This window comes from Magnolia sinica, chromosome 1, assembly GCF_029962835.1.
Source record: "Magnolia sinica isolate HGM2019 chromosome 1, MsV1, whole genome shotgun sequence".
NCBI classification, from domain to species: Eukaryota; Viridiplantae; Streptophyta; class Magnoliopsida; order Magnoliales; family Magnoliaceae; genus Magnolia; species Magnolia sinica.
In genome coordinates this window covers 132686837-132711215 of record NC_080573.1, presented here as the reverse complement: position 1 = coordinate 132711215, position 24379 = coordinate 132686837, and the positions used below count along the sequence as shown (strand labels likewise).

General features: G+C 38.6%; 1 protein-coding gene across 1 annotated transcript; it reads right to left on the bottom strand.

Moving 5' to 3' along the window:
* Positions 1-3011: 3011 nt before the first annotated feature.
* Positions 3012-5699, bottom strand: LOC131220000 (transcription factor MYB26-like). Its single transcript, XM_058215004.1, has 3 exons — positions 5015-5699; positions 4225-4354; positions 3012-4009 (listed from the first exon to the last, which is right to left on the bottom strand). Exons 1-3 carry the CDS (start codon positions 5145-5147, stop codon positions 3265-3267), a joined length of 1008 nt encoding a protein of 335 aa, XP_058070987.1. The 5' UTR covers positions 5148-5699; the 3' UTR covers positions 3012-3264.
* Between the last annotated feature and the right edge of the window lie 18680 nt (positions 5700-24379).

The window sequence follows — 24379 nt, the reverse complement described above, 5'->3', positions numbered from 1 at the left end:
TTTTTTAACACACCCTAGCTCACACACACACACACACACCACATGGGTACTCAAACCTATGACAACAGTGTTGAAACCCTTAAGGTCTACCACTGGGCCATGACTAGGACCCAAATAGGCTAAAGAATTTTCAACAGAGAAATTTTCAACATTGGGAGCTTTTTGAGACAAGGTCCATACCCGTGGAATGAAATAAGACAATGATTTAAATAATCAAAGCATGGAGCGGCTTTCCTCCTCTTAGGGGTGTCAATGGGCCATGCCAGGCTGCATACATGGGTAACCATATTACCCATAGCGTGTACTTTATTCATGCCCATACTCATACTTATGTTGAACTAAAGGGACACTCGTACTTATATTCATTAGGGTGATGGTGTACCCATCAGGGTGTTGGATATAGATATATAGTTATAAAAAAAAACTACTTTGTCTAAAAGCTTGAGCCATTACGATTTCCGGTAGAAGAATATATCATGGAAACATATTTGCTGTTCTTGGTATTCGAATACAAGACTTTCCGTTCTGATACCACGTATATGGCATATCAATGCATATTGAGGGACTTTAACACTTCCTAAGGGTTAAGTGACACTCACAACATAAACTGCCCCCTGGGGAAAATCTATTAAGAAGGCATATTTGTTACTCTGGGTATTAAAACATAAGACTTTCTATTATGATACAATGTCAAATAACTACTTTCTCTAAAATCTTTAGCCATTAGAAGATAGAATATCAATGTATATCAAAGAACTTTAATATATACATATCCACATGGTAAACAACTCAAATGTATAATATATATGTAATCAAATTAATGTGTCAAAATATTATAAATCTACACCTCATACTATAATCTGAATACATACTTCCATTAGTGTCGAACACATACACCTATTAATGTGACTCTAGAAATATACTCCATCCATAATGCACCCGACACGGCATGCATGCATGAGAACATTTTCTTCTTTTTTAAAATGAGACCTGACCAACATACGTCGCCGGTCTGCTAATAATCATAATGAAATTCTTGGTGAATACACGTAATTGCATAATCTAGATAACAAGCACGAATCGTAATACACTATTAAATGAGTTTGGGTGGGGTTATGAATAGGCGAGAATATTCACACCTGACTCAATTATTAACTGGGCTTGAAAAATATCAAAGCCCAATACCCTCACCTGTTTAGCTACACCCACACACGGCTCAATGTTATTCAAGTTCGGGTACCCATTGGGCTTAACCGACCCATTGACACTCCTACTACCGATTTGGCATCTTATAACTACTGAATGGATAGAGGAATTGGAACATGCGCAGCCCCTCATGGTACAAGTGGAAAATAAGACCACTGATCCGGACTGTTGTTCTGGTAGGCCACCACCAGGATAAGCCACTTAAAGAACAAGCGAACGAAATGCTCAGAAGGCTTGAGCCCAAGGCAGAAACTTCTGGTTGGGCCTGAGCCTCGACTGACTGACCTGACCCGCTGGCCTGAAAATTAATAAAATCCTTATTTACCCTTGAATTTTCCTAATCTATCTGTTTATCAAGTGGGCCATACATGCATGAAAAAATAGCAATTGCAGAGGAGTGAAACCAACCGTCTATATTCAAGATAGATAGTATATTTGTGGAATATAACACTGCTCACGTATAAAGTTAGATTGGGCTTGTGTCCAGGCCTGGTGAGATTAAAATAAAACGACCTAGCCCATTTTCCATCTGAAAATTGTTGGAGCCATGCATGTGAAGCCACACGGCCAAGCTAGTAGGTCCAACCCCGGCCCAGAACTAGGTTGGGCTTGCCCTGTTGAGCGGGCTACCTGGCCCATTGCTACCTACAGCGGCCAGTTATAGTGGCCGCTGTAGGTAGCAATGATCCTGACCTTTGATTTTTAGAGTTGAATGCATGCCATTGAAAATTTTCTTCTCATTTGTTTTAAATTCAGTTACAGATAATGGTCACAATCATCAGCAGACTTATTTTCTTATAGTGGGCCGTACCGATAGAGTCCACAACATGGACGGTTACAATCACTGGACCACTAGGCGCAGCTACACAATCAAGACTCCAGATCGCGACAGAGACAAGACCATCTCTGCACAACTACGTAGTATTATAAGATCTTCAATGAGAGACTTTCCACAGCGTACTCGGTCTTTTAGTTCCTGATAAATGGGAACCATGGTTCAGTGATCCAGACCATTGATCAGCTGAGCCCTGGTGATATAGACCATGGTTTTAATATCTGACGGATACGAAAATCATGACCTTTAGATTTGTTTGGACTAGAAATATAAGGTTGAAAGAAAAATACACAACAGTGAACGCCCAAATGACAGAGGCCTAAAATTAGTGGCCAGGATCATTCAATTTAGAAGAGATCTAAAGCATGGTCAATCCATGGTAGGGCACAGCTGAGTGACGGTCTCGATTACTTAGTCATTGGCGACAATTCCTAGAGCTGAAAACCCGAGTATACTGTGCAAAGCCATGGGCGAGGATGCAATACGTCCTCTAGAAATACTCAACTTCACAGCTGGTTAACTTTCAGGGAGATTTTCAAATATTGAAGTTTTTCTTAAGATATTATCGGGAAAATCGCCCTTAAAAAATAATATATATATAATAATGCTCGCTTAGGCACCTTTGCACACGTGTCATGCCTGGTTACAGAATCTGAATGATCCATGCGATGTGCCACCTTGAAACTATATGAGCCCAATTTTCAACTTATCCAAAACATGTGTGTGTGTGTGTGTGTGTGTGTGTGTGAAACAAATTCCTAAATGGTTTTACTAATTTTCCGTGTTAATATCACCATAACTCCGCAATGAAAACACAATATTTTGTAGTCCGCTAAGATTTTGAAATCTCATGATGATTTTAAGATAATGTAATTTAGTATAATTTTCATGATATTTTCAAAATCTCGGCGATAATGAGAGAGAGAGAGAGCGAGAGAGAGAGAGAGAGAGAAGGGAATAACTGCTGGGTATACATTGCTTATAATCATGGCATGGAACGGCATGGAGTGACCATACAAGTTGCATCTTTAAGGAACTTCTATAACCACACAACTGATACAACCTTCACTTATGTTTTACAGAAGCTATACAAAGGTAGAATTTTAAGGAACTTCCAGATGACATACATGATGCTTCCACCTTTTAATGCACACCTCCTAATAAATGTCTCCTTCTTTTATGACTACATACATTTAAGATACATTTCCTACCGTAGTCCAGATCTAGGGAGCCCAGTTTGGAGGCAAGCTAGGGTTCATAGGAAAATACCCAAATGACAATGATGATGATGCCATCACAGCATCCATGTAATCCATAGTCACGTGAGGATCATATGGATAAGACCCAAACGGGAAACATGGAACCCTAGCACATGGCTCAACTTCATGTGTCATGGAAGAAGATGGCATGGCACATTCATCCCCCTCAACAATCTCGTAGAGTCTCGGCGTTGCCATCAACGGCGCCACCGCCAATGGATCTTGCGGCAAAATGAACTTTGCATCAAGGAATTTAGCTTGTGTATGATGTGGAGGAACTGTCTCATTGACATACATGCCTGGACATTGATAATCCACCTGAAGATGGTGTTGGTGTTGATCATTTTGATCATGGTGATGATGATCAAACGACCATGTAGGGTCATAGGCAGATGTTTCTAATGACTTTGGTTCAACAACCCAATCTACATTGTAATTGACCACATCCATTTTGAGATCTTCATGGCCCGAACCATGTACCATTGATGTTGCACTTGGAAGGAAAACATGATCTTGGGAAGGGACCCTTATAATAGGGTTTGCACTTAGTGATAGTAAATCCCCATTCGAAGCAATTTGAGTGGAGCTATCAGGAACAGCTAGGTCAACAGCACCGTGAGAGATTAGCTTCTTCTTTATGCTAGAGTTCCAAAAGTTCTTCACTTCATTGTCTGTTCTTCCAGGTAGATGCTTGGCTATCTGAGCCCATCTATCAGACAAATAACAAACCACAGATTTATTCTTTTTTATTTATGTATTACTTTTTCTTCTTCTTTTTTTTTTTTTATCTTTTTTTTTCCCCATCTCTTGGGCATGGAAATGGTAAAAATAAAAAAGATATATAAATATATCGGTGTGTGCATGCATATATGTATGATCTACTGAAAAAATGTATATATGTATGCATGCATGCATGTAAATTACCTGTTCCCTAGCACTCTATGAAGTTCAATGATGAGAGATTCTTCTTGGGGAGAGAAGCTTCCACGTTTTAAGTCCGGTCTGAGGTAGTTAATCCATCTTAGCCTGCAACTTTTGCCACATCTTTGCAGGCCTACATTATGGAAATTATAGGAATATTTATATATTTTTAAAATGGGTAAGAGAAAAGGCTAAAGAAGCAAAAGAAATGAAAGGAAAATATATGCAGCTGGTTGGTAAGAAACACAATGCATGATTGTCAATCAAAACCCTAGTTTGAAGAATAATACAAGAAAAAAATTAAAAAGAGTATTAGCATGGTCATCAACCAACTAACACCCTAATAAATGAACCCAAAAAGGAAATATGTATATTAAAAATACATTAAATTTAAGAAAAATGAACCAAAAAAGAAGAAGAAGAAATAGACAAATTGACCTACTTCTCGATTGAATGCACTATATTGTTATCAGTCAATCACCCTAAAGAAGAAAACATACATAATTTTTTTTTAAAAAAAAAAAAGAAAAGAAAAGAAAAGAAGCAGCGAAGATTAGCATGGTAATCGCCCATCAATCATCCAATAAAATAGAACGAATAATAAAATCAAAATGAAAGGAAGAAAAAGGAAAACATGGGTTTTCTTTAAGAATAAAAGTAGATTAAAATGCATCCATTGGTAACTAATTAAAAAAAAAAAGCCCAAGTAGAATATACAAAATTTTTTATTTTTATTTTTCAAAAGGAAGAAAGAAAGAAAGAACCAATGGTTGTGTTGCTGTTAGAAGTGCACCTGCAAGTCTTGGGACAGAACTCCAGCAACCATGGCCATAGGTGGAAATGTAGTTGACGAGTTTCTCATCCTCCTCAGGGGACCAAAGTCCTCTCCTGACCTTCTGTTTGTTGCAGCAAGAATGGTGTCCCATTTCTCTTTCAAAAAAAAAAAAACAAAAAAACAAAAAACAAAAGAAAAGAAAATTTTCTTCTCTTTGCCTCAATAATCTCTCACTTCTATCTATCAAAACCAATGCAATAGTCAGTTAATGATAAAGCTGAAAGAAAATAAGGAATACCTAACCCTAGCCAATGGGAAAAAAGAATATCAAAGCTCTGAAGAAATGCATGGTGGGCTCTCAAGTAGGTACCGGCTATGAATTTAATGAGGGGTGATGTACTGTAGGACCTGATATGGACCTGTGGGGAAAAAGTTGCATGCCTTTGAAAGAGAATGACCTTTTTAGGACGGCCTACGCTTACAAAATCCTTTAATTTCTCGCCAATTTCTCGTCCAACCAATTTCTCTCAATGAATTTTAATTTTAATTTTTTCTGGTAAATGGGATATTTTTACCTTAGCTCACAAACTGTAAAAAAAAAATTAAAAAAAAAATAAAATAAAAAACTTAGAAAACTTGTGCTAGTTTCTGATAAATATGCTATTATCTGATAATGACACTTCAATGATAATCTTAACCTTTGATTTTTAGAGTTGAACGTGAGTCGTTGAAAATTTTCTTTTTATTGTTCAAATTAATCTACAGACATTGACGGCCACAATCATCTACTCAGTAGAAGTTTCCATGGGTACGGTGGCCCACATGCGATACTCCACAACATGGACGGTTCTGATTGTTGGAACACTCAAAACGTGGGCTCCAGTGGGTGTCGCCAGCCAAAGTGGATGAGGACGTGTACTAGCCAGACCGTGGGTGGCATTGAGATCACCAACCCCATGACCTAAACGCTCCGGTGGTGTGGCCCATCGAGGGTCATTTTCAGGTTAAAAGCTTGGACCATTAAGATGGTCAGATCGTAAGGTCTTGGATGGCGCATGAATGGCATGGCCCACCAGAATATCAGACCGTTGCACCTGTGTTCGATTTTAGTGGGAGCACACACTAAGCAATACGCCAGAGGTGCACAGGTTAGATGTCCACAGGTTTAAAATAAAAATACGTTACACATGAGGGTTGTAAAATGGCAAAATCACTTGAGAAGTTGAATTATCACGAGAAATAGAGAAGGGTATGGAAATAGGTAAGTGATGATGGCATCTTTTTCCTTTCATTCATTCGATGAAAGTGTGCATGCATGGAAGGATGGCGTGGCCTACTGATGAATGGTCAGAAATGGAGGAAAGGTAGAAGTACAAGAGTCGGATGTTGCAGATGAGTCGTAGGTTTTAAGGGTATGTACGTTTTCAGATCTTAATTACTGGGGCCCCCCCTCCTTTCCTTTGAGAAGCAACCCCATTTTTGTTCGTTAGAAGCTGATGTGAAACTTCAACAGCCCCGTTCATATCAACGAATTCTTTTTGCCTCTGTCGCGACTCAGTTTCCACTGTGCATCGCCACCTGCTGGGCTCTACATGTTAGATTGTCAGATGATCGTAACTATCCATGTTGTGGGATGTGTTCTACACAGGACACCATATGAAACTTACGCTGAACGGGTGATTTTGACCTTCACTGTCTGTGGATGAACTTAGAACAATGAAAAAAAAAAATTCGACTTTAAAATCTATGGTCAGGATCATCAATGAATCGTAATTATGTAGATATATTTTATTTATGGTAGTAACGATTGTATGGACGGTTAAAATCATCGGCCCATCTCAGCTTTTGGCCTAGTGGGTGGTATGGTTTCTTTTTTCTTTTTTTCTCAATGCACATCTACTTTGTGAAACATCAAGCTGTTCAAAGTGTGGGCCCCACTATTATGATGATCAAACATCAGATTGGCTTACACATTTACGTTGAGCCAGACTTTCAGTTGTCCAATGTTATAGTACGGTGGGGCCCGCATGGCGTGTGGACCGTCTTGATTTCTACAGAGGGGTCTCTTCATGATGGGGCCCCCCTTTTGGACTGCTTGGGTGTAATACACACGTGACACGTTAGCTTGTTCGTGCATGGTGAAAGATTCCTTTCCGTCCACTGAGGTGCATGTGGACATTTACTCTTTTCCCCGTACAGCCAACAGAACTGGATTTTGGTAGAGATCCCTATCATCCGTACAGACGGCAGGGGTGTGTATGAAGCACACTGGGAAGCGGATTGGGTGGTGACCTCAACATCGTCCAGCTTGGTGGTCTTGGAGGCTACGGGGCCCATCTATTCTACATGTTTTATATCCAGTCCGTCAATCTGTTTTGCCAGCTCATTCTAGGGCATTAGCCGAAAAATGGAGTAGATCCAAAGCTCAATTAGACCACACCAAAGGAAACAGTGGGATAATGACACTCACCGTTGAAATCTTCCAAGGGCCCGCTGTAATGTTTATTTGCTGTTGATAAAGTCACACAGGGAAAACACAAATATCAGCTTGATCCAAAACTCTCAATCATCACCTTGTAGTGTGGTCAGCACCTAATCCGCTTCCAACGCACTGGACCCATTGCGGGCCCTACCAAAGGGTGGGCCATGGCAGCCCATGACCGATCAGATAATCCTTAGTATCACTTTTCTAGACTCTCCCTATTCAATGTCAATCATTTACCAAACATGGTTCATCCACGGTGGGGTCCACTAGATGGACAGTCCTGATTCGGACGAACCCACGTCACATGCGTTATGAACAGTGTCTCTACCGACATCTCACACGAACCCAGTTCTACTATATCAGCTCAAGCGCTCAATCTCCACAGACATCTCACACGTGCATGCTATTTGACCGTTCATCGAAGTGGGGCACCAGACGTGCACCAGGGTTTAACATATGAATAATCCAGATCTCATACATGTGTGACACGTGTGTGAAGATTCCTTAAAATGGAGTAATTTTCTTCGAGGGGCCGCATGTGAAAATTGTTCTCACGATTAAACACTTTTTGAAAAAAGTGGCTTTTTTTTTTCCTCTCAAAAAGCTAATTTGACATGAACATCTGCATTGTCCATAATCAATGGAACTGACCAATCAAAGGTGGTCCACCTGCACAGTTGATCTATAGACAAGAGCCATCAGACGAATAAGGTCAACCTCCAGGCCCACCTTATTCTATTATATTATTGGATTTGGAAGGTTGAAAATTCCACCGACATATTATTGTAAGCCGTCAGATGAGAAGGCCCATCATGTGAGATGATCGTACTGTTGGATTGCATAAATGGTAATTCCAAGTGACTTGAGGACCTTATTAGGACACGGAAATAATTTTTTGCATGCCCAAAAGGTTAGACTGAAGCATGCGGGACAGATTGTGTCTGGTGGTCGAATTTGTTGAAAATTGGAAGATATTTTCCTCATCTGCATTCATTGATTAATGTGTTTTTACTGTGTTCCGTTTGAACAGACAGACTTATGGACAACCCTTTGATGATTTTCCGTTCTTTTTAATTAAGAGTTATTTCTTAGTGTTAATTTAGTTGTTTGGATATCTTTTCTCATCTTTCCTTAGGATTAAAAAATAACTTTGATTGGTAGAGGTGAAGAGATTACGTAGGAAAAGAACTCTGATAATTGTTAATGTAAAGGCTCCCATGTATATAAAAAAATTGAGTAAAATTTTTGATATTTCCTATTCTGAATTCATGTGTAAGTGTGGGAGGGGTAAAGCCCTTGGTCCTTCATGTTAGTACTTCCATTTAGGCCACTTGGGCAATTTCAACCAACTTTTAAAAATTTCATCCCGTATAATCAAATCTTATTTGGATCCCTAATATAATAATGTTAAATTTTCATAAAAGATTTAGAGAGAGAGAGAGAGAGAGAGAGAGAGAGAGAGAGAGAATTGTTTAGATTTTACATCTTCACAATTAATCGTGTAGACGAATTCCTCTATGCAAATTAATTTACCGATGCTAATCTTCTAACTGGAGAAGTCTCTCATAAATCTATCACAATACCTGAGATATTACAAAGCCAACATCAACCTCTGATAGGTGCCAAAGATGACATTCAAACCATCCACTAAAGTAGACTAACACGTGTGATGGAAGAGGAAGAGAAGAAGATGGAGGAGTTCTCTCTCTCTCTCTCTCTCTCTCTAATGTCTAAGGGGTAAGGTCCAGGGCTTTCTTAGGCTCCTCTCCTCTAGGATAGTATCTAATTATAAAGGAGTTATGGTTTAAGGGGTGCATCCAGTATGGTACTCTACTACACACTTCTTTGTAACCTACCATGAGGGAAGTCTGTCGATCCACCTCATCCATATATATATTCATGATCCAAACCCTCCATTGTTATGGTCATCCACTAAAGAACAAGATCTCATACCTGATCTAATACAAGTCCACGTAAAGTTTAACAATTAAAATAAAACTTCAATGATTGAAAACCTTCAAAAACTCATTTAAAATATTTCAAATGTTAGGCTCAGTGGTAAAATCACTTAGTGAGTCCTTAGTTTATGCATATATTAAAGTAATAAACATGTTTCTAAGCAAACTAGCAAATCCTTTATTGGCTCATGCAATAATCAACGGTTTTAGACGAAAAGACCTAGCCACATCCACTTTTAGTGGCTTGCATGAACCTTTTAGGAAGAGCCAAGGTAGACTAATTAAGATCATAACCCTTACATGTCTTCGGGTATGAGGATTAAACCATTTTTTATGTATCGGCAAATTCTGATCATCTCGATCATAATTTAGACTAAGGGCTCCTACACTATTGACTTTATCTCAATCTAACAATGTGAGTGATCAAAGGTCCCAATATGGATCATTTGTCCATGACTCACTTACACTCTTATGTAGGATAAGGGTTAGGCATAATTTAGCACTAAGTTAGCTTTTGATGGTGAAGATTATTTGTTCTTACTCAAATCAGTCCCCTCACATAAGATGATTACACATCTAATGACACAATGTCCACAGGTGAGTCTCAAGCACCTATAAGGTCCTGGTATACATGGTACTGGGATCCAAGGACCATGACTCTCCCTAGTCAATGACTATCATGTCCAATCTTAAGTTCTCAAGGACTATCAAATGATTCACTCATCAACAAACTCCTCATATAAATTCAAGGTAGCACTACACACCAAGGCTTACCAAGTTGTTCACCAAGGACGCATGGTCATCATAATCTACAGTTTACATCTACATGGCTAGAGATTAAGGCTTACATTAGTTTTTTAGGACATCAACTCCAACACCATCTCCAATCCCCACAAGGCGTCTCCATGGTTCCCTTTGATAGTCATTGTTCTATGTTGCATGTGTTTTGGATTCCTTCTAATTGGGTTGACATCAATTGGTATTAAAGCACTTGATTTTTGGGTAATTCTCTCTCCATCCTCATTCTATTTTACTTTATTCAACATGACTACCAAAGCCACCAGGTGTAGAGGGAGAAGAGACAATGGCCCTATAAATGAAGATCCAATTATTAAATCAAAGGATAAAATAATTACTGAATAGGCTAAGCTGATTGTAAAATCCAAAAACAGGTGGAAGAATTGATCATGTCGATATGCAATCTCCAAATTCTTCACATAATGATGTGGGTCATAAATATGAGAAAGAAAAGATTCCTTCAATGTATGATTCTATTAGTCTTTCATGGCCGCACTCCACATTAAAAGATATAGACTAAGGCTTTTCCACCAACTTGTTACCTAAATTAACATATGAATTATGCATTAAGATAGAATTTTCAAATTCTACGACGAACTAAGTATAAAAGAGTTTTTTAATTAGCTTAAGAGCGTTGAGCGTGTTGGATCCTTTTATCTATAAACATAATGAAAACTCATTATTTTTAAGGAGCAAATCCCTGAGACCACTCCATATGTAATAAAATCATATTTTAAACATAAGATCAAACTCATTGATGATTTAGATCATATTTGAGCGTGATTCCAATCGTGGGATGCATTCTTCGCAATGAAGATTTCGATGGCAATCCTTTAAACCAAGAGGTCTCTTCCTGATTTATTGTAGGTTGTAAACATCCCACTTAGGCTAGCAACTTGATAAAGCATGAATGAACTTTACGAACTAAGCTTAAACCGCACACCTTACCTAAAACCTCAATCATTTCCAAGCATAAGTCAAACCCTAGCTAAACCCAAGCCATTATCTAAGTCGAGCTAGACCCAAGCTGCTACCTAAGTTGAGCCATACTTAAGTCGTTTCCAAGCCAAATTCTCAAACCCAAGCCTTTAGCCACTCTCCAGGCACAGACGAGCCAACTGGCTAAATCACGAAAGTAAATAGTAAGTGGTAGTAATTCGATTACCACCTCCTCTTGAAATATGTGCCCCGAGTTACAATTGTTGATCCCTTGAAAGTCAACTTTGCTAGGACCTACTGTAGCCCAAAAAAGTGTGAGAGTAGGCTAAAGCCCTTGATCTCCTTGTCGGTCCCTCTGTTTAGGCCATCTTCAAGCCCATGAGGCGTCTCTGAGGCATCTCCACTTGGTCCCCTTTACTAATTAATGTTCTTTGCTAAGTATGTTGCCGCTTCCTACCAATCAGGTAAGTAACATAATTCATGATGTATTTCCACAATAATATAAGATATATTTTACTATTAATCATTGACCTTCTAACATTTTCAAGAAAATTAGGTTATGAAACAAACAAACAAACACACACACACACACACACACACACACACACACACACACACACACACAGAGGGGCACACTCATATGCGCGCCTTCTTACGTAATTTTATGACGGTGACTCACGTGGGTTCCATAATTTAGCCCCGTCCAGTTTGAGTTTTATATGCCATGTATGCCATTTCATAAGTAAACAAAGTATTAAATAACTCCTAACTTTCTTATATAAATCAGCCATGAAGTTAACACCATGTGATTACATTATATTAAACCATGGTTTTTTCACTCAATGTACTTAGATCGGGTCACCCTCTATTCTTAATAGTCACTCATTGTGCCAAACTGGATCATGCTTAACTAAGTCCGAGTCTACTCGGATAAATCACATTTGATTAGGACAAGTCTATCAATCCATGAATTCAAGAGTATACTATGATGTCAGTGTAGAGGAATAAAATCTTTTCCAATTATGTGTAAATAAATGAGATTAACAATACGAAAAGATTTAATGAAAAAATGACTAATTCCAACATAAGCAAGCATATCAACAAACATATACAATGTGATAGAAATATCAAAAATTTTAAGATGAAAAAACCTCCAATGTGAAGGAAAAAACTGCAAGACTTAATCTATAAATAAATTCATTATGACGATAATGAAAGTATAATCATTAAGAGAATATCTCTTGTATATCAAAATACATCACACAACAACTTTCAAAAAAACCACCTCTTTTGAATAACCGAATAAAATGTCATATAGGTGAATTACAAGAATTAAAGAAGAAAGAGATTTCTTATCAAAGAGATTGTTAAAAAAAATAAAATAAAATAAAATAAATTACAAACAAACCCTTAGAGAAAACAACTAACAAAACTAGAGTTGTGGATGAAACCCTCACTATCCCAGATATAAATAATAATAATAATAATAACAACTCTTGAAATTTATATATATATATATATATATATATATATATATATATATAGAGAGAGAGAGAGAGAGAGAGAGAGAGAGAGAGAGAGAGAGAGTCATGCTCCCCTGCGCACCTACGCATGTGCGCACCTTTACACACGTGTCATGGGTGTCTAATCTGAACGGTCCATGTGATGCGGAATCCCATGAAACCCTATGTGACAAATTTTCACCCTAATCTAAAATTCTGGTGGGCCATAACAAAGATAAATGCAAATCAAGGGAGGAAACTGTTTTCATTTTTCATGGCCCATCAAAGTTTTAGATCAAAGTAAAACTTAGTCCCAAGGGGTTTCACGAGATTCTACTTCACATGAACAGTTCAGATTTTGGATCCACATCACATATGATGGGTTCTCAAAAAAGTTCGTATGTAGTACATACGAACTGGTTCGCAGGTGAGCGTTTTCGTGTGTGTGTGTGTGTATAAACTAGAACCTAAACTTTGTAGAGAGCACTTTTTTCTTCTTCCTAACAAACTCTCATTTCTCCAAGAGAGAAATTAAAAAAAAAAAAAAAATCAAAAAAATCAAAAGATTGCTAAAGTTGTTGTACGTTTTTTACCCTTTTATATCTAAAAATTCCTTCTTTTTTCTTTTTAAATTACCAAAATACTCCTCACCTAGGCCTTACAGGTGCAGGGCACCTTTTAGGTCCACACGTGGGTCTCACATCCACAAGGGGATGAGGAATTCCCAACAGCGATCACAATAGAAAGTTTGGTGCGGCCATTGCAGTACCACTCGATGAAGATCAAGTGATGATTCCAAGCAGGGCCCACCCCACGGCCCCATCATCTGACACTAACATGATATTATTGGTGTACATATGGACCCATGCAATAGCATTCGGATCTGGATTAGACAGTACTGCAAAGGACCTGGCACCAAAGATCCAGGAATCCAATGTGGCATTGGATGATAGCCTTTAATTAAGCAGTACTTAATTTTTTATTTTTTATTTTAAAAGCTCTAGGATAACCTTTTAACCGTCCACAGCCACTAATGAGTGGATGATAATAGCAAAGATAGGAACAATCTTATTTATTCTTATTAAAAGCTAGTACATTCGCCGTTCACGGACGTTCCATTGTGGTCAGACCATGGTCATGTTGAATCTGACCCATAAATTTCTCTAGGTTGGATGGGACCAATATCCAAGATGTGGGTCCCACTTGTCACTTCCACTCAATTCATCATATTCCACATACAATAATGGTGATTTCATGACAATGACAACCATAACAACAAATAAATAATCATTTCCAGCTTTCCCTTCAATAAAACCAAAAATAATGCAACTGGGCACTGTTTTTAGAAGTTCCCATTTTTGTTAAGTGATTAAAATCAGAACTTAGGTAGCTTTTACAGCTTTCACATAAATTCTCTGTGCCGTTATCTTTGAAAAAAAAGGTTTTATGCACTTTCTCTTCATTGAATTTTCAAACCCTTTTGTGAAATTCCTCTCAAATGAATGATAGTGATATGGATTTTAGTTTTCCCATTTCCTTTAGAATCCAGCAATTTCTATAATCAGAAGAATATTACATAAAGGTAGTTTCATTTTGGCCTTTCCACAAATAAATTAGTTAGTTGGGTCCATCTCCATTAGTGATCTTGAATCACATTATCCCTCCTGTGACGATCAAAGCCGTTCATTTGGTGGGTAACAATGTGTAATGTTGTGGCCCATCTGATTACTGGAATGGGCTTGTTTTCAGGCCGTAATGGATGCTATGTGGGACCAATCGGATGAACGTCCCAGATCTCCTGCACCACCATGCCACATTGGCATGTGTGGGGTGAGTGGCCCGTCCAGTGACATTGGTAGATTGTGGTCCCTTATTACAAATCAAGATGGCTTTCTTGGACCTCCCTGAAAATGGAAACTACTATACAGCTAACGCAAGTTTCTTTAGGTAATACTAGCTTATGAACATGACACTTAAACTATAATGACATTATTAGAAGGGTTGTTAGGCTTTCAAGCCAAGTAATAGAGAATAACTACATGGGTGACATTAGATTAGCTTTTTTATTTTATTTTATTTTATTTATTTATTATTATTGTTGTTGTTTTTAAATTTAATAAATAAATAAATTAAATAATAAAATAAAAATGGAGAGCTAATTTGCATGTTTAAGGTTATAAGCCAAGTAAAAATGAGACAAATATATAAGACTACAGCGTTAGTTCAACACCATTTCATTCACCAATAGACAATCTGAACGGTCCAAACCATGGACTCCATTGTGGATGAGCATAGCCAGAAAATCAGACTGATCAGATTATCTTAATAATCTAAATTCACTGATTGAATGTACCTTACGCTGTTTTATTTTAACCATCCATCTGATATCCACAAATTGGATGGTTAGGATTGTTTGATCATTGTGATTATCAGGCTATGCTCCATCGGTAGCGGGTCCTGCGACTTGTATGGTCTGGATTGGAGTACATTTACTGCACATGAATGGTGGTAAATTGTCCCGGTAATATTATCCAAAATGAAATGGATTAGGGTTTGCTATGCACGGTCCAAGAGAAGGAAATGGTATAGGGAATACTATCATAGGAATGTCTGAAATAAGCTAAGCATCTTTTGCATGGGACCAAGGTGTTGCCTTTCATGGGGCACAAGATGAAAGGAATGATGTTGATGGTTGGATAGAAAGTAGGTTTCCATTTAGGTAAACTCGTGGCTGCCTTACGAGAAAAGTCATTTGGAGCACATGATTTGGACGGTCTAGATCTACCGAAATGTATGGTTAGAAGTACCACTGTTTAAGGCATATCATAATCTACCTATATAAAAATGATCCCCATCCGCCACTGGTCCATAGTTTAAAAACACTAAATCTCAACTCGACACAAAAACTTGGGTGAATTTCTTGAGTTTATTTGTACAAGTTTTTCTGACTTTTTCAGTATTATTAAATATTTATAAGCGTAGATAATTATATAAAGGGAAATGGTACTATGAGGTTGACCTCGTGGGAAGTTTCCATGAGGTCGAGCTGTGTGGGCCCACCGTGATGTGCGTCAAACATCTACCCCATCAGTCAGATGCAGCATTCCATGGTGGGCTACGAGCTTAAAAATCAAGTTAATCCATGACTTGAGTGGGCCACACCACATACAACAGTTGAAAAGAGTTACCCTCCCATTAGAACATTCATAATCGTTTATTAGGCCCACCGAGATGTATTTCACAAATCCAGCCCACACAAAATCCAGCCCATCCATTGTGTGTCTCCCATCGGATGAGGGGTTGGACCAAGTTTCAGATGCATACAAAACTCAGTTGCGCCCACCAAGTGCTTTTATATGTTTTAGGCATGTTTTCATATGGTTTTAGATGGTATGGCCCACCTAAGTTCCATATACAGCTGATTGTTGGCATATACTATAACCTAAGGGGGACCATCAAATGCACGGTGTTGATGTTCGATACACATCACGGTGGGGACACACAGCTCGACCTCATGTGAAGTTCCCATGAGGTCGACCTTATAGTACCATTTCCCGAGTTTTATCAAATTTCGAGTGTGTGTCATGACCGGATTAAGTTTTTTCACCGAGTCTGAGTGAAATCCAGTTGAGTTGACTCAAGCGAATCAAGTGGAGTTTTTTGGAGTTCTTAAACTATGATCGGTACCATAAAAATGGTAGGCCCCACCACCAAGATAACCCTTCTCGAAAATCAGGCTGATCCAATCACTACACGTGATACACCTGTATGTTGAGTCAGACCATCAGTCATCCATTGATTCAAACAGTGAGGCCCATCTGATGATGATCAGACCAGCCTGATTTTTGTACAGGTGTCCTACAAAAATTGCTTGTTTGCAGGAAAGTTAGCAGAGGACGACGAGTAATGCCGATGATGCCGGTGGATGGTCCGCTCCCATTTGGAAATAAGTGGTACAGACACGTCTGTTTCATAAATGGATTTATATACATTTTAAAAGATAAAATGACATTCTTGATGAAATACAAGTAGCAAAGATGCTGTTTTCTTGAGTGTTAGACTCCCTACCATATCTAGTTAGCAAACAATGCACAATCACTTGAGATGGATTGTTTCCTTTGAAATGTGAGAGTCATGGAAAATACGTAAGATGGCTTCGTCTCTGTCATTTTCACACAATTAAAGTGTATACTCAAGTCTTTTTCTCATGTATTCTCTATCCCATCCCCTAACATACTAGTGTAACCAAGGTTTTAAGTATTGTTAAAAATCAGCACATATTAGTATTATCCATGAACCATAGGCTATAATGGCCCAAAATAGACGAAACAAGGACAACACATTACACTTAAAAGAGGCAAAAAAAACACACACCTTAAGATAGGTTTGCGGCACATTACAATGCCGTTGTCTCTAAGATGACATGTGCATGTATTGAGGATCTTTATACACACACCCCACACACTCCGAGTATCCATAGGTGGTGAAATCCCACTACGGCGTGAGTGTGTGGGGTGTGTGCGCATGGGTATATAAAAATAAAATAAAATGTGCATGTATTGATGATTTGACCAATTTACAAGAAGGTTGTCACAAATCCACCTCTACAATACAATAAATCTATCGTCCAAGGAACTTGAACTTCGGCTTGCAACACCAATGACTTAAGGGGTCGTTTGGCACCTTGGATTGGAGGGAATTGGAGGGGGTTTCAAATCCCCTTGGTTGTTTGGCAGTGTAAAGTAACTGAAGGTTTCAAATCCAGGGAGTTTCTAATCCCCTCTTTGAGGGGTTTGCAATCCACGGTGCGAGCTTGGATTGCACCTAAAATCATTTCAATAGTTGCAGGTGTAACATGTGTGTCACTGTACACTATCATCCTATTAGGCACATGGCCCATTAATGATGATCAGCATTGTCCAAACATTGTCCATGTAAATTAGCACCGTCCAAACATTGTCCATATTAATCAATGATTAAAAATCGTTTGTTAGTCACTTAGATATAATCTTGTGCTTACGGTCCATCCGAGACTTGAAATTTCATCATTTTTAGGCAAATCATATATTTCAGCAGGCTTATCACAACCATAGTGTCAAAAATTATATATCTCACTAATTAGGGATATTAAAGTTGATTTAGTAATTAAATTCAAACCCCTGTAAATGTACCATACACAGGTATTTTTTAATTAAAGTTGATTCACACTCCAGGGTGCCAAACGCACGGGAGGATTGCCAATCCAAGGGGTTTACAATCCAGGGGGTTCCAAATCCACGCTCCCAAACAGGCCCCAATTCTAAATACACTTTTTGCATCGTGTATTCAAGGCTTTTATATTGTCTACAAGTTTTGCAAATTTTTTTTAAAAACATATATTTTATCAGTTCAAAATAGAGAATTTTAGGGGAGATTTAAAGAAGAAAAGAAAAGTTAGAGAGAAAATTGTGGTAGCTTTGTAATGATGCAATATTAGATTTATATAGATATGGAAGATGCATTTTGAGTTTCATGAATAGTTAGCATCTTTTAATTTTAATTTTTATTTTTAAGAGTAGGGACCACTCCACCTGACTTTGATTAATAAAGCAAAATGTACAGCCATTGGGGTGGCCCCATAAAAAATTTCGGTTGCAGCCTATCATATAAGTTTAACCACCGAAAAAACCAAAACCAGGGCTCTATATACTTATGGTATGATCTATACCCAAATGGTATTTTTTTTTTCTTTTTAAAATTTAATTGCAACTTTTCACTACCACTTGTATTTAAAATATTACTCACCAAAAAAAATGCATAAGCTATCACTAAGGTCCTAATTAGATACCACAAAATAAGTTACTTCTTAACTTATGTTAAGTAATTAAGTTATTTTTTTTCACTAAAGTTAGTTTAGTAAGTATTAATGTAAAAGTAATTTAGGTGCCAAAAGTTACTTAGGTCCTGTTTGGGAGCATGGATTCGGAACCCCCAGGATTTGAAACCCCCTGGATTTGAAATCCTCTTGTTGTATTTGGCAGTACTCTAGATTGAGAATCAACTTCAATCCAAAAGTAGCTCCTCATGGTATATTTGCAGGAGTTTGAATTTAATTACTAAATCAACTTTAATATCTCTAATTAATGAACTTATGTAATTTTTGACACAATGGTCGTAATAAGCCCGCTGAAATATATACTTTGCCAAAAAATGATGAAATTTCAACTCTCGGATGGGCCACAAGCACAAGATCACCCCCGATTGACTAACCAACGATTTTTAACCATTGATTTACGTGGACAATGTTTGGACGGTGTTGATCATCATGTTAAAGTAATTATAGTGATGCAATTGATAATCTAATTATTTTAGGATATCATTAGTAGGCCATGTGTCCAATAGATTAATAGTCTAGTGATACACATGTTACACATGCAACTATGAGAATGATTTTAGATGTAATCCAAGGTTGAAACCCCCTGGATTTCAAACCACGGTTACTTTATGGTGCCAAACAATCCAAGCGATTTGAAATCCCTACAAATCCATGGTGCGACTCCTTATCTTAATAAGTAATTATTTATAAATTTTGAACTTATCACTTTTCTACTTCTCTTTTAGGGATTATGTTAAAAGGAGATTCTCTCTCACTATCCATATTAAAGGAGGCCCCACATGATGGAATGTGGACTTGAAATTAGAGCTCACACGGTGGACAGTTCACATAAAAGGTAGGCCCCACATGATTGATGACCCCATATCAACGTGGACTCTATGTGGATGGTCCGAATCGATAATGATTAAAAAAAACACACATCCAAAGCAAGCTGGTACGAAGGACGACCGATTACAAAGGTTGACGCTATATGATGGATGATACACATCAAAGGTGGGCTCCACATGATGGGTAGTGGACATTGAAGTTAGTCCCACATGATGGATGACCAATATTGAAGTGTCCTCACATGATGGACGGACCACATCAAAGGTCGGCCCCTAATGATGAATCACTCACGTCCATTCAAGCCCTGCATGATGGGCAACCCACATTGAAGGTGGGGCCCACATGATGGACAGTCCACCTCAAAAGTGGGCTCCACATGATGGGTAATTAATAATGGTGGGCTGCACATGATGGATGATCCACATCAAGGTAGGCCCCACATGATTGGTGGTCTACATTAGAGGTTAGCCCTAATGATGAGTGGCCCACATCCAAGTCTAGCCCTGCATGATGGACGACCAACATCAAAGGTGGGGTCCACATGATGAATGGTCTACATTAAAGGTGGGCTCCATATGATAGACAGTGGATAGTGAAGGTGGGCCTCACATGATGGACAATAACATTGATGGTGGACCCCACTTGATGGATGGCCAACATCAAAGGTGGGCCCAACATAACGAATGATGCACATTAAAGGTCAGGCTATAATGATGAATGGCTCACATCCAATGTGGACCCCGTATGATGGACAACCCATATCAAAAGTGGGGCCCACACAATGAATAGTCCATATCAAAGGTTGGCCCCACATGATGAGTGGTGAATGTGAGGGAACCAAACAAACTTGAGTGATAATAACTTATGACATGGGAAACAAAACATGCTTTTCTATTTTTTGATTGATAAATATGTTGTTATTACTGAACATACTTATTGGTTGGATAAGCAGAAACCCAGATAAGCTACCTATGACATAAGTAGCTTATCTAAAGTAATAAACTTACTATGAAACATGAATTAGATCGGAGAGTTACCAGACACGTAACCAAGAACACAACCAAGACACAACCTAAAGTCTTTATTTTGATAAAACACATCACACGGGCCACGTTGGTGGCGAATGATACATTACATTACCGTATGCAACCAAAATAAATAAATCCAAACGGTTCAATACTCTTATATCTGCAAGCAAAACAAATCCCTCAACCCCTCAGCCCTAATTTATGTGGTACATGAACCGCTCATTAGGTGGACATGCACGCGGCTGGGAAAAGTGTGAAATCATATCATGTTTTGGGGCTTACTTGAGTTATGAAATGGGTTGATTTCTTTTCAGTCCCTTCATCCAAGTAGGTCTCATTTTAATGATTGATTTGGGTAACAACTAAAATCATTGAGGGCCCCACAGAGGAACCAACAGTGGTCATTTAGCTCTAGGGAAGACAACTGACGGATAGGTTGGAAGTACGCAACACGTTAGTGTGGGCCCCACAGTCCTTGACCTTCCATGTCATGTAAATATTTCACACATCCATCCATACATACAAGAAGGAAAATGATCAGAGTGTCAAGCTAGCGTAACATAAGATACGGTTGAGATGACCTCTCTGGGTTCCACCCCATCCAAGAGGTGTATTCCAAAATCAACCCAGTATGAAACTTAGGTGAGCCCCACCACAAGGAACGCCTAACTAATAAAAATTTTCAAATGTGAAAAAATCAGGCCATTCCAAAACACAAGCGGCCTACACAAGTGCATATCAGCTCGATGTAATGAATGGTTAGAGACGTCCGTAGATTTTTTTGGAACGGTCCATCAATGATGGGAAGCAAGAGCTCAATCATATGGATATCTCAAACATAGACCCCACGTGCACAAACTTCGTGCGAAATAAGAAATTAGAATTTCCTTTCACTCACAATTACTCACAAACAGAGAACTGAACCTCATACACGTGCACCCACGTGTGAAGTAAAAGGGTGCTCCGTTTCTTTCATGAATGAAAGGTGAAATGACTTTGGAATCTTGAAATCATTCTCTAAACTATTATTACAAGCAAAGTTGTAGTCCACCCTCTTAAATGGGTCAATATCCATGTACATCGAATGTGGACCACTAGTTAATATTGTTTCACGGTCCTTTTTTTTTTTTTTTTCACATAAACAAAAGGCCCACCAGATGAACTGCTCAATCTTTCCCACGTGCGCCATGTCGGCCCGTGTGTGTGAGTAAGATTTCCCAATCTCCTCCCTAAGCTAAAAAGCCATTATGGCATTTGTCCGGGGGAAAATGACAAAGTACATGCCCCACAAAAGGTGGGACGTTAAGGACATAGCATTTTCAAGTGGGCCCCACCTCATTTCTTGTCTACATGGCAATGATCCATGAGAGAAAATCCCCTCCTCATACTCAACAAGAAGCCTACCTTCCCATTTTCCATGTCATCATCTCCTTCTAAATAAATAAAAATAAAAATCCCATGTAGTGATGATCAGAGAGTATTTTATAGCTTTCGGTAGCTATATGATATCATTGCCATTTGCTTCAAAAAGGCACGTGTATCTCTCCATTCTCCGTAGGTTGCCATGCACTGAAGTCAAAAAGTAACGAACTCATCGTATCTCTTCTCCAATCTCTTTGGGCCCCACCTCTGGATTGATTAGGTGAGTACCCATGAGAACGCAACCGCACCTACTGATATGACACGTGTGAGTGATATCCGAGCCTTCCATCAGCTGGGCTACACTGGTTATGTCTTTTTTCCCTAAAAATAAGGCTCTTTCACTCGTGTGGGAGTGATGAAATGAATGAATGGCTATGAAAAAAATGTTTTAACCGGCTATTTGTCTGTATATTGTGCACTAGCTGAGGAGTTGGCTGGCTGGGTTTTGTTGAGTTAACTCAACTCAGCATGACTTGAACCGAGTTACTCACTTTGAATCAAGAGCCTTTTATGTAAGAAGCATTATTTGAACTCACAACCCCAAAAGCAATAGCATTTATGGCTGACTATGCCCTGGTATTATGTTTTAAACGGCATATTTTCATATTCCAAGTATTTTAAGGGGATGTTTGGATACCAAATAAGTTAGTTTTTCTACTTACAGCAAAAGATGAGTAACTTATTCAAGATAAGCATATTTAGTTTATGATCAATTATAAGTGACTTTTTTTTACTTAAAGTTACTTAATTACTTCAATTTAATAAGTAAAAACTAAGATAAGCTACTTGAAGCATAAGTAGCCTATCTTAAGTAAGTTATTATCCAAGTGTCTAGTATTAGCATAATTAAATTCCTAGTCAAGTTAATCAAATCTTCGAACAATTCGGCTTGATAACAATTAGAACGGAGTTTTCAAAATTTTAAACCATGCGTGGAGCCTAAAAGTTTTGTGGGCCCATTATTATGTCTATGCCACTTTCAATCTGCCCATCAATTTCATCATCTCATGTTAAGAAATTGAGCCCACCAACCTAAGCATATCTAAAACTCGAGTGGACCATGCCATCATAAACAATAGAGATTGAACGACCATAGAAATTGTGAATTGGGCTAGTATTTACTTTCTTTTTTCTTTTTTCTTGCAGTTCTGCCGGGATTAACCTTATGAACGGTTTGGATGGCAGATAAACGGAAGGGGATTGCTTGGTGTGCCACACACCACCGACCTCAATGATGTGTTGATGTCACTATATATATATATATATATATATATATAGTGGGCATAAGAGATGAAACAGTGGGGAAAGGAATGCCTACCGTTGAAGCATTTCTAGGCTCCACCTTGATGTTTATATTCCATCCAAACCGTTTATAAGGTCATTTTCACTGAGAGTAAATACAAATACTAAGAACTTAAATCAATACAAAACTTTTGTGGCCATATAAATGTTTCAATGGTGATCACTAAATCCCCGTTGTTTCCTCTTGTGTGGCTCATTTAAGTTTTAGATACACACCTTATTTTTATTCGCATGTACTAAAATAAGCTCAAAAAATGGATGGACGGAGTGGATTTCTCACAAACATCACAGCAAGCTTCACCCAGAATCCTTACCCATGAACTTCATGGAAAGGCTTCGGCAAGAAATCCACGTCCTCATTTTGCCATATGGCCAAAGTGGATAACAGCACAGAAAGCAAGGGAACTGTTGAAACCATCCTTGGGCTTCTTCTTCTTTTTTTTCCTGTTAGCTTGTTAGTACACTCCACTATCAGTTCACACTTTACTGTTACCCACCCCCTCTAGGGATCGATGCCAAGACCTCAGTGTTGAAACGAGTTATCTTTCACTCAATCTACCACTTGAGCTATGGATCAGGGTGTACCATCCCAGGGCTTACTTTGAAGTTTATATGATATCCAACCTGTTAATAAGGTCACACAAATACGGACAAAGGTAAAACACAAATATCAGCTTGATCCAAAACTTCCAGTCCCAAGAAGTTTTCGATGGTAGGCATTCAATCCCCACTACTTTATGTGGCATGGTCCACTCGAGCTTTGTATCTCCTCATTTTTTGGGACCACGCCCTAAAATGATCTCACAAAATGGATTGACAGTGCAAATATAATACATACATCATGGTGGGCCCCAAAGAACTTGGTGACATAAACACACGCTTACAGACAAAGCACCGTGGTGGCAGGGGTTACAGGAAAGTCCCGTCCGATGTTGGTGGGCCTGCCCAAAATTAAGTAACACCGAACGTCCACTTGAGTTGCCGCAGACTTTTAGCGATCAGAACCGTTCATCAGTGAGGCTTGTGTTGGATGGGTCACAGGCATATTTACGGTGTCAAAATACATTCGGTTTATTCATTCCGATTCAAACCTGTTTTGGTCAAAACCGAAACAGGATCCGAACGGACCCAGTCGGAACTAGTCAGGACAAGTCATACCGGTTCCGGTCTTCAGGTGAGTCGGCAACCCAAAACCGCTATTTACATTCCAACCCTTAAGGTACACCAGCTCATCCAACTTGTTGGT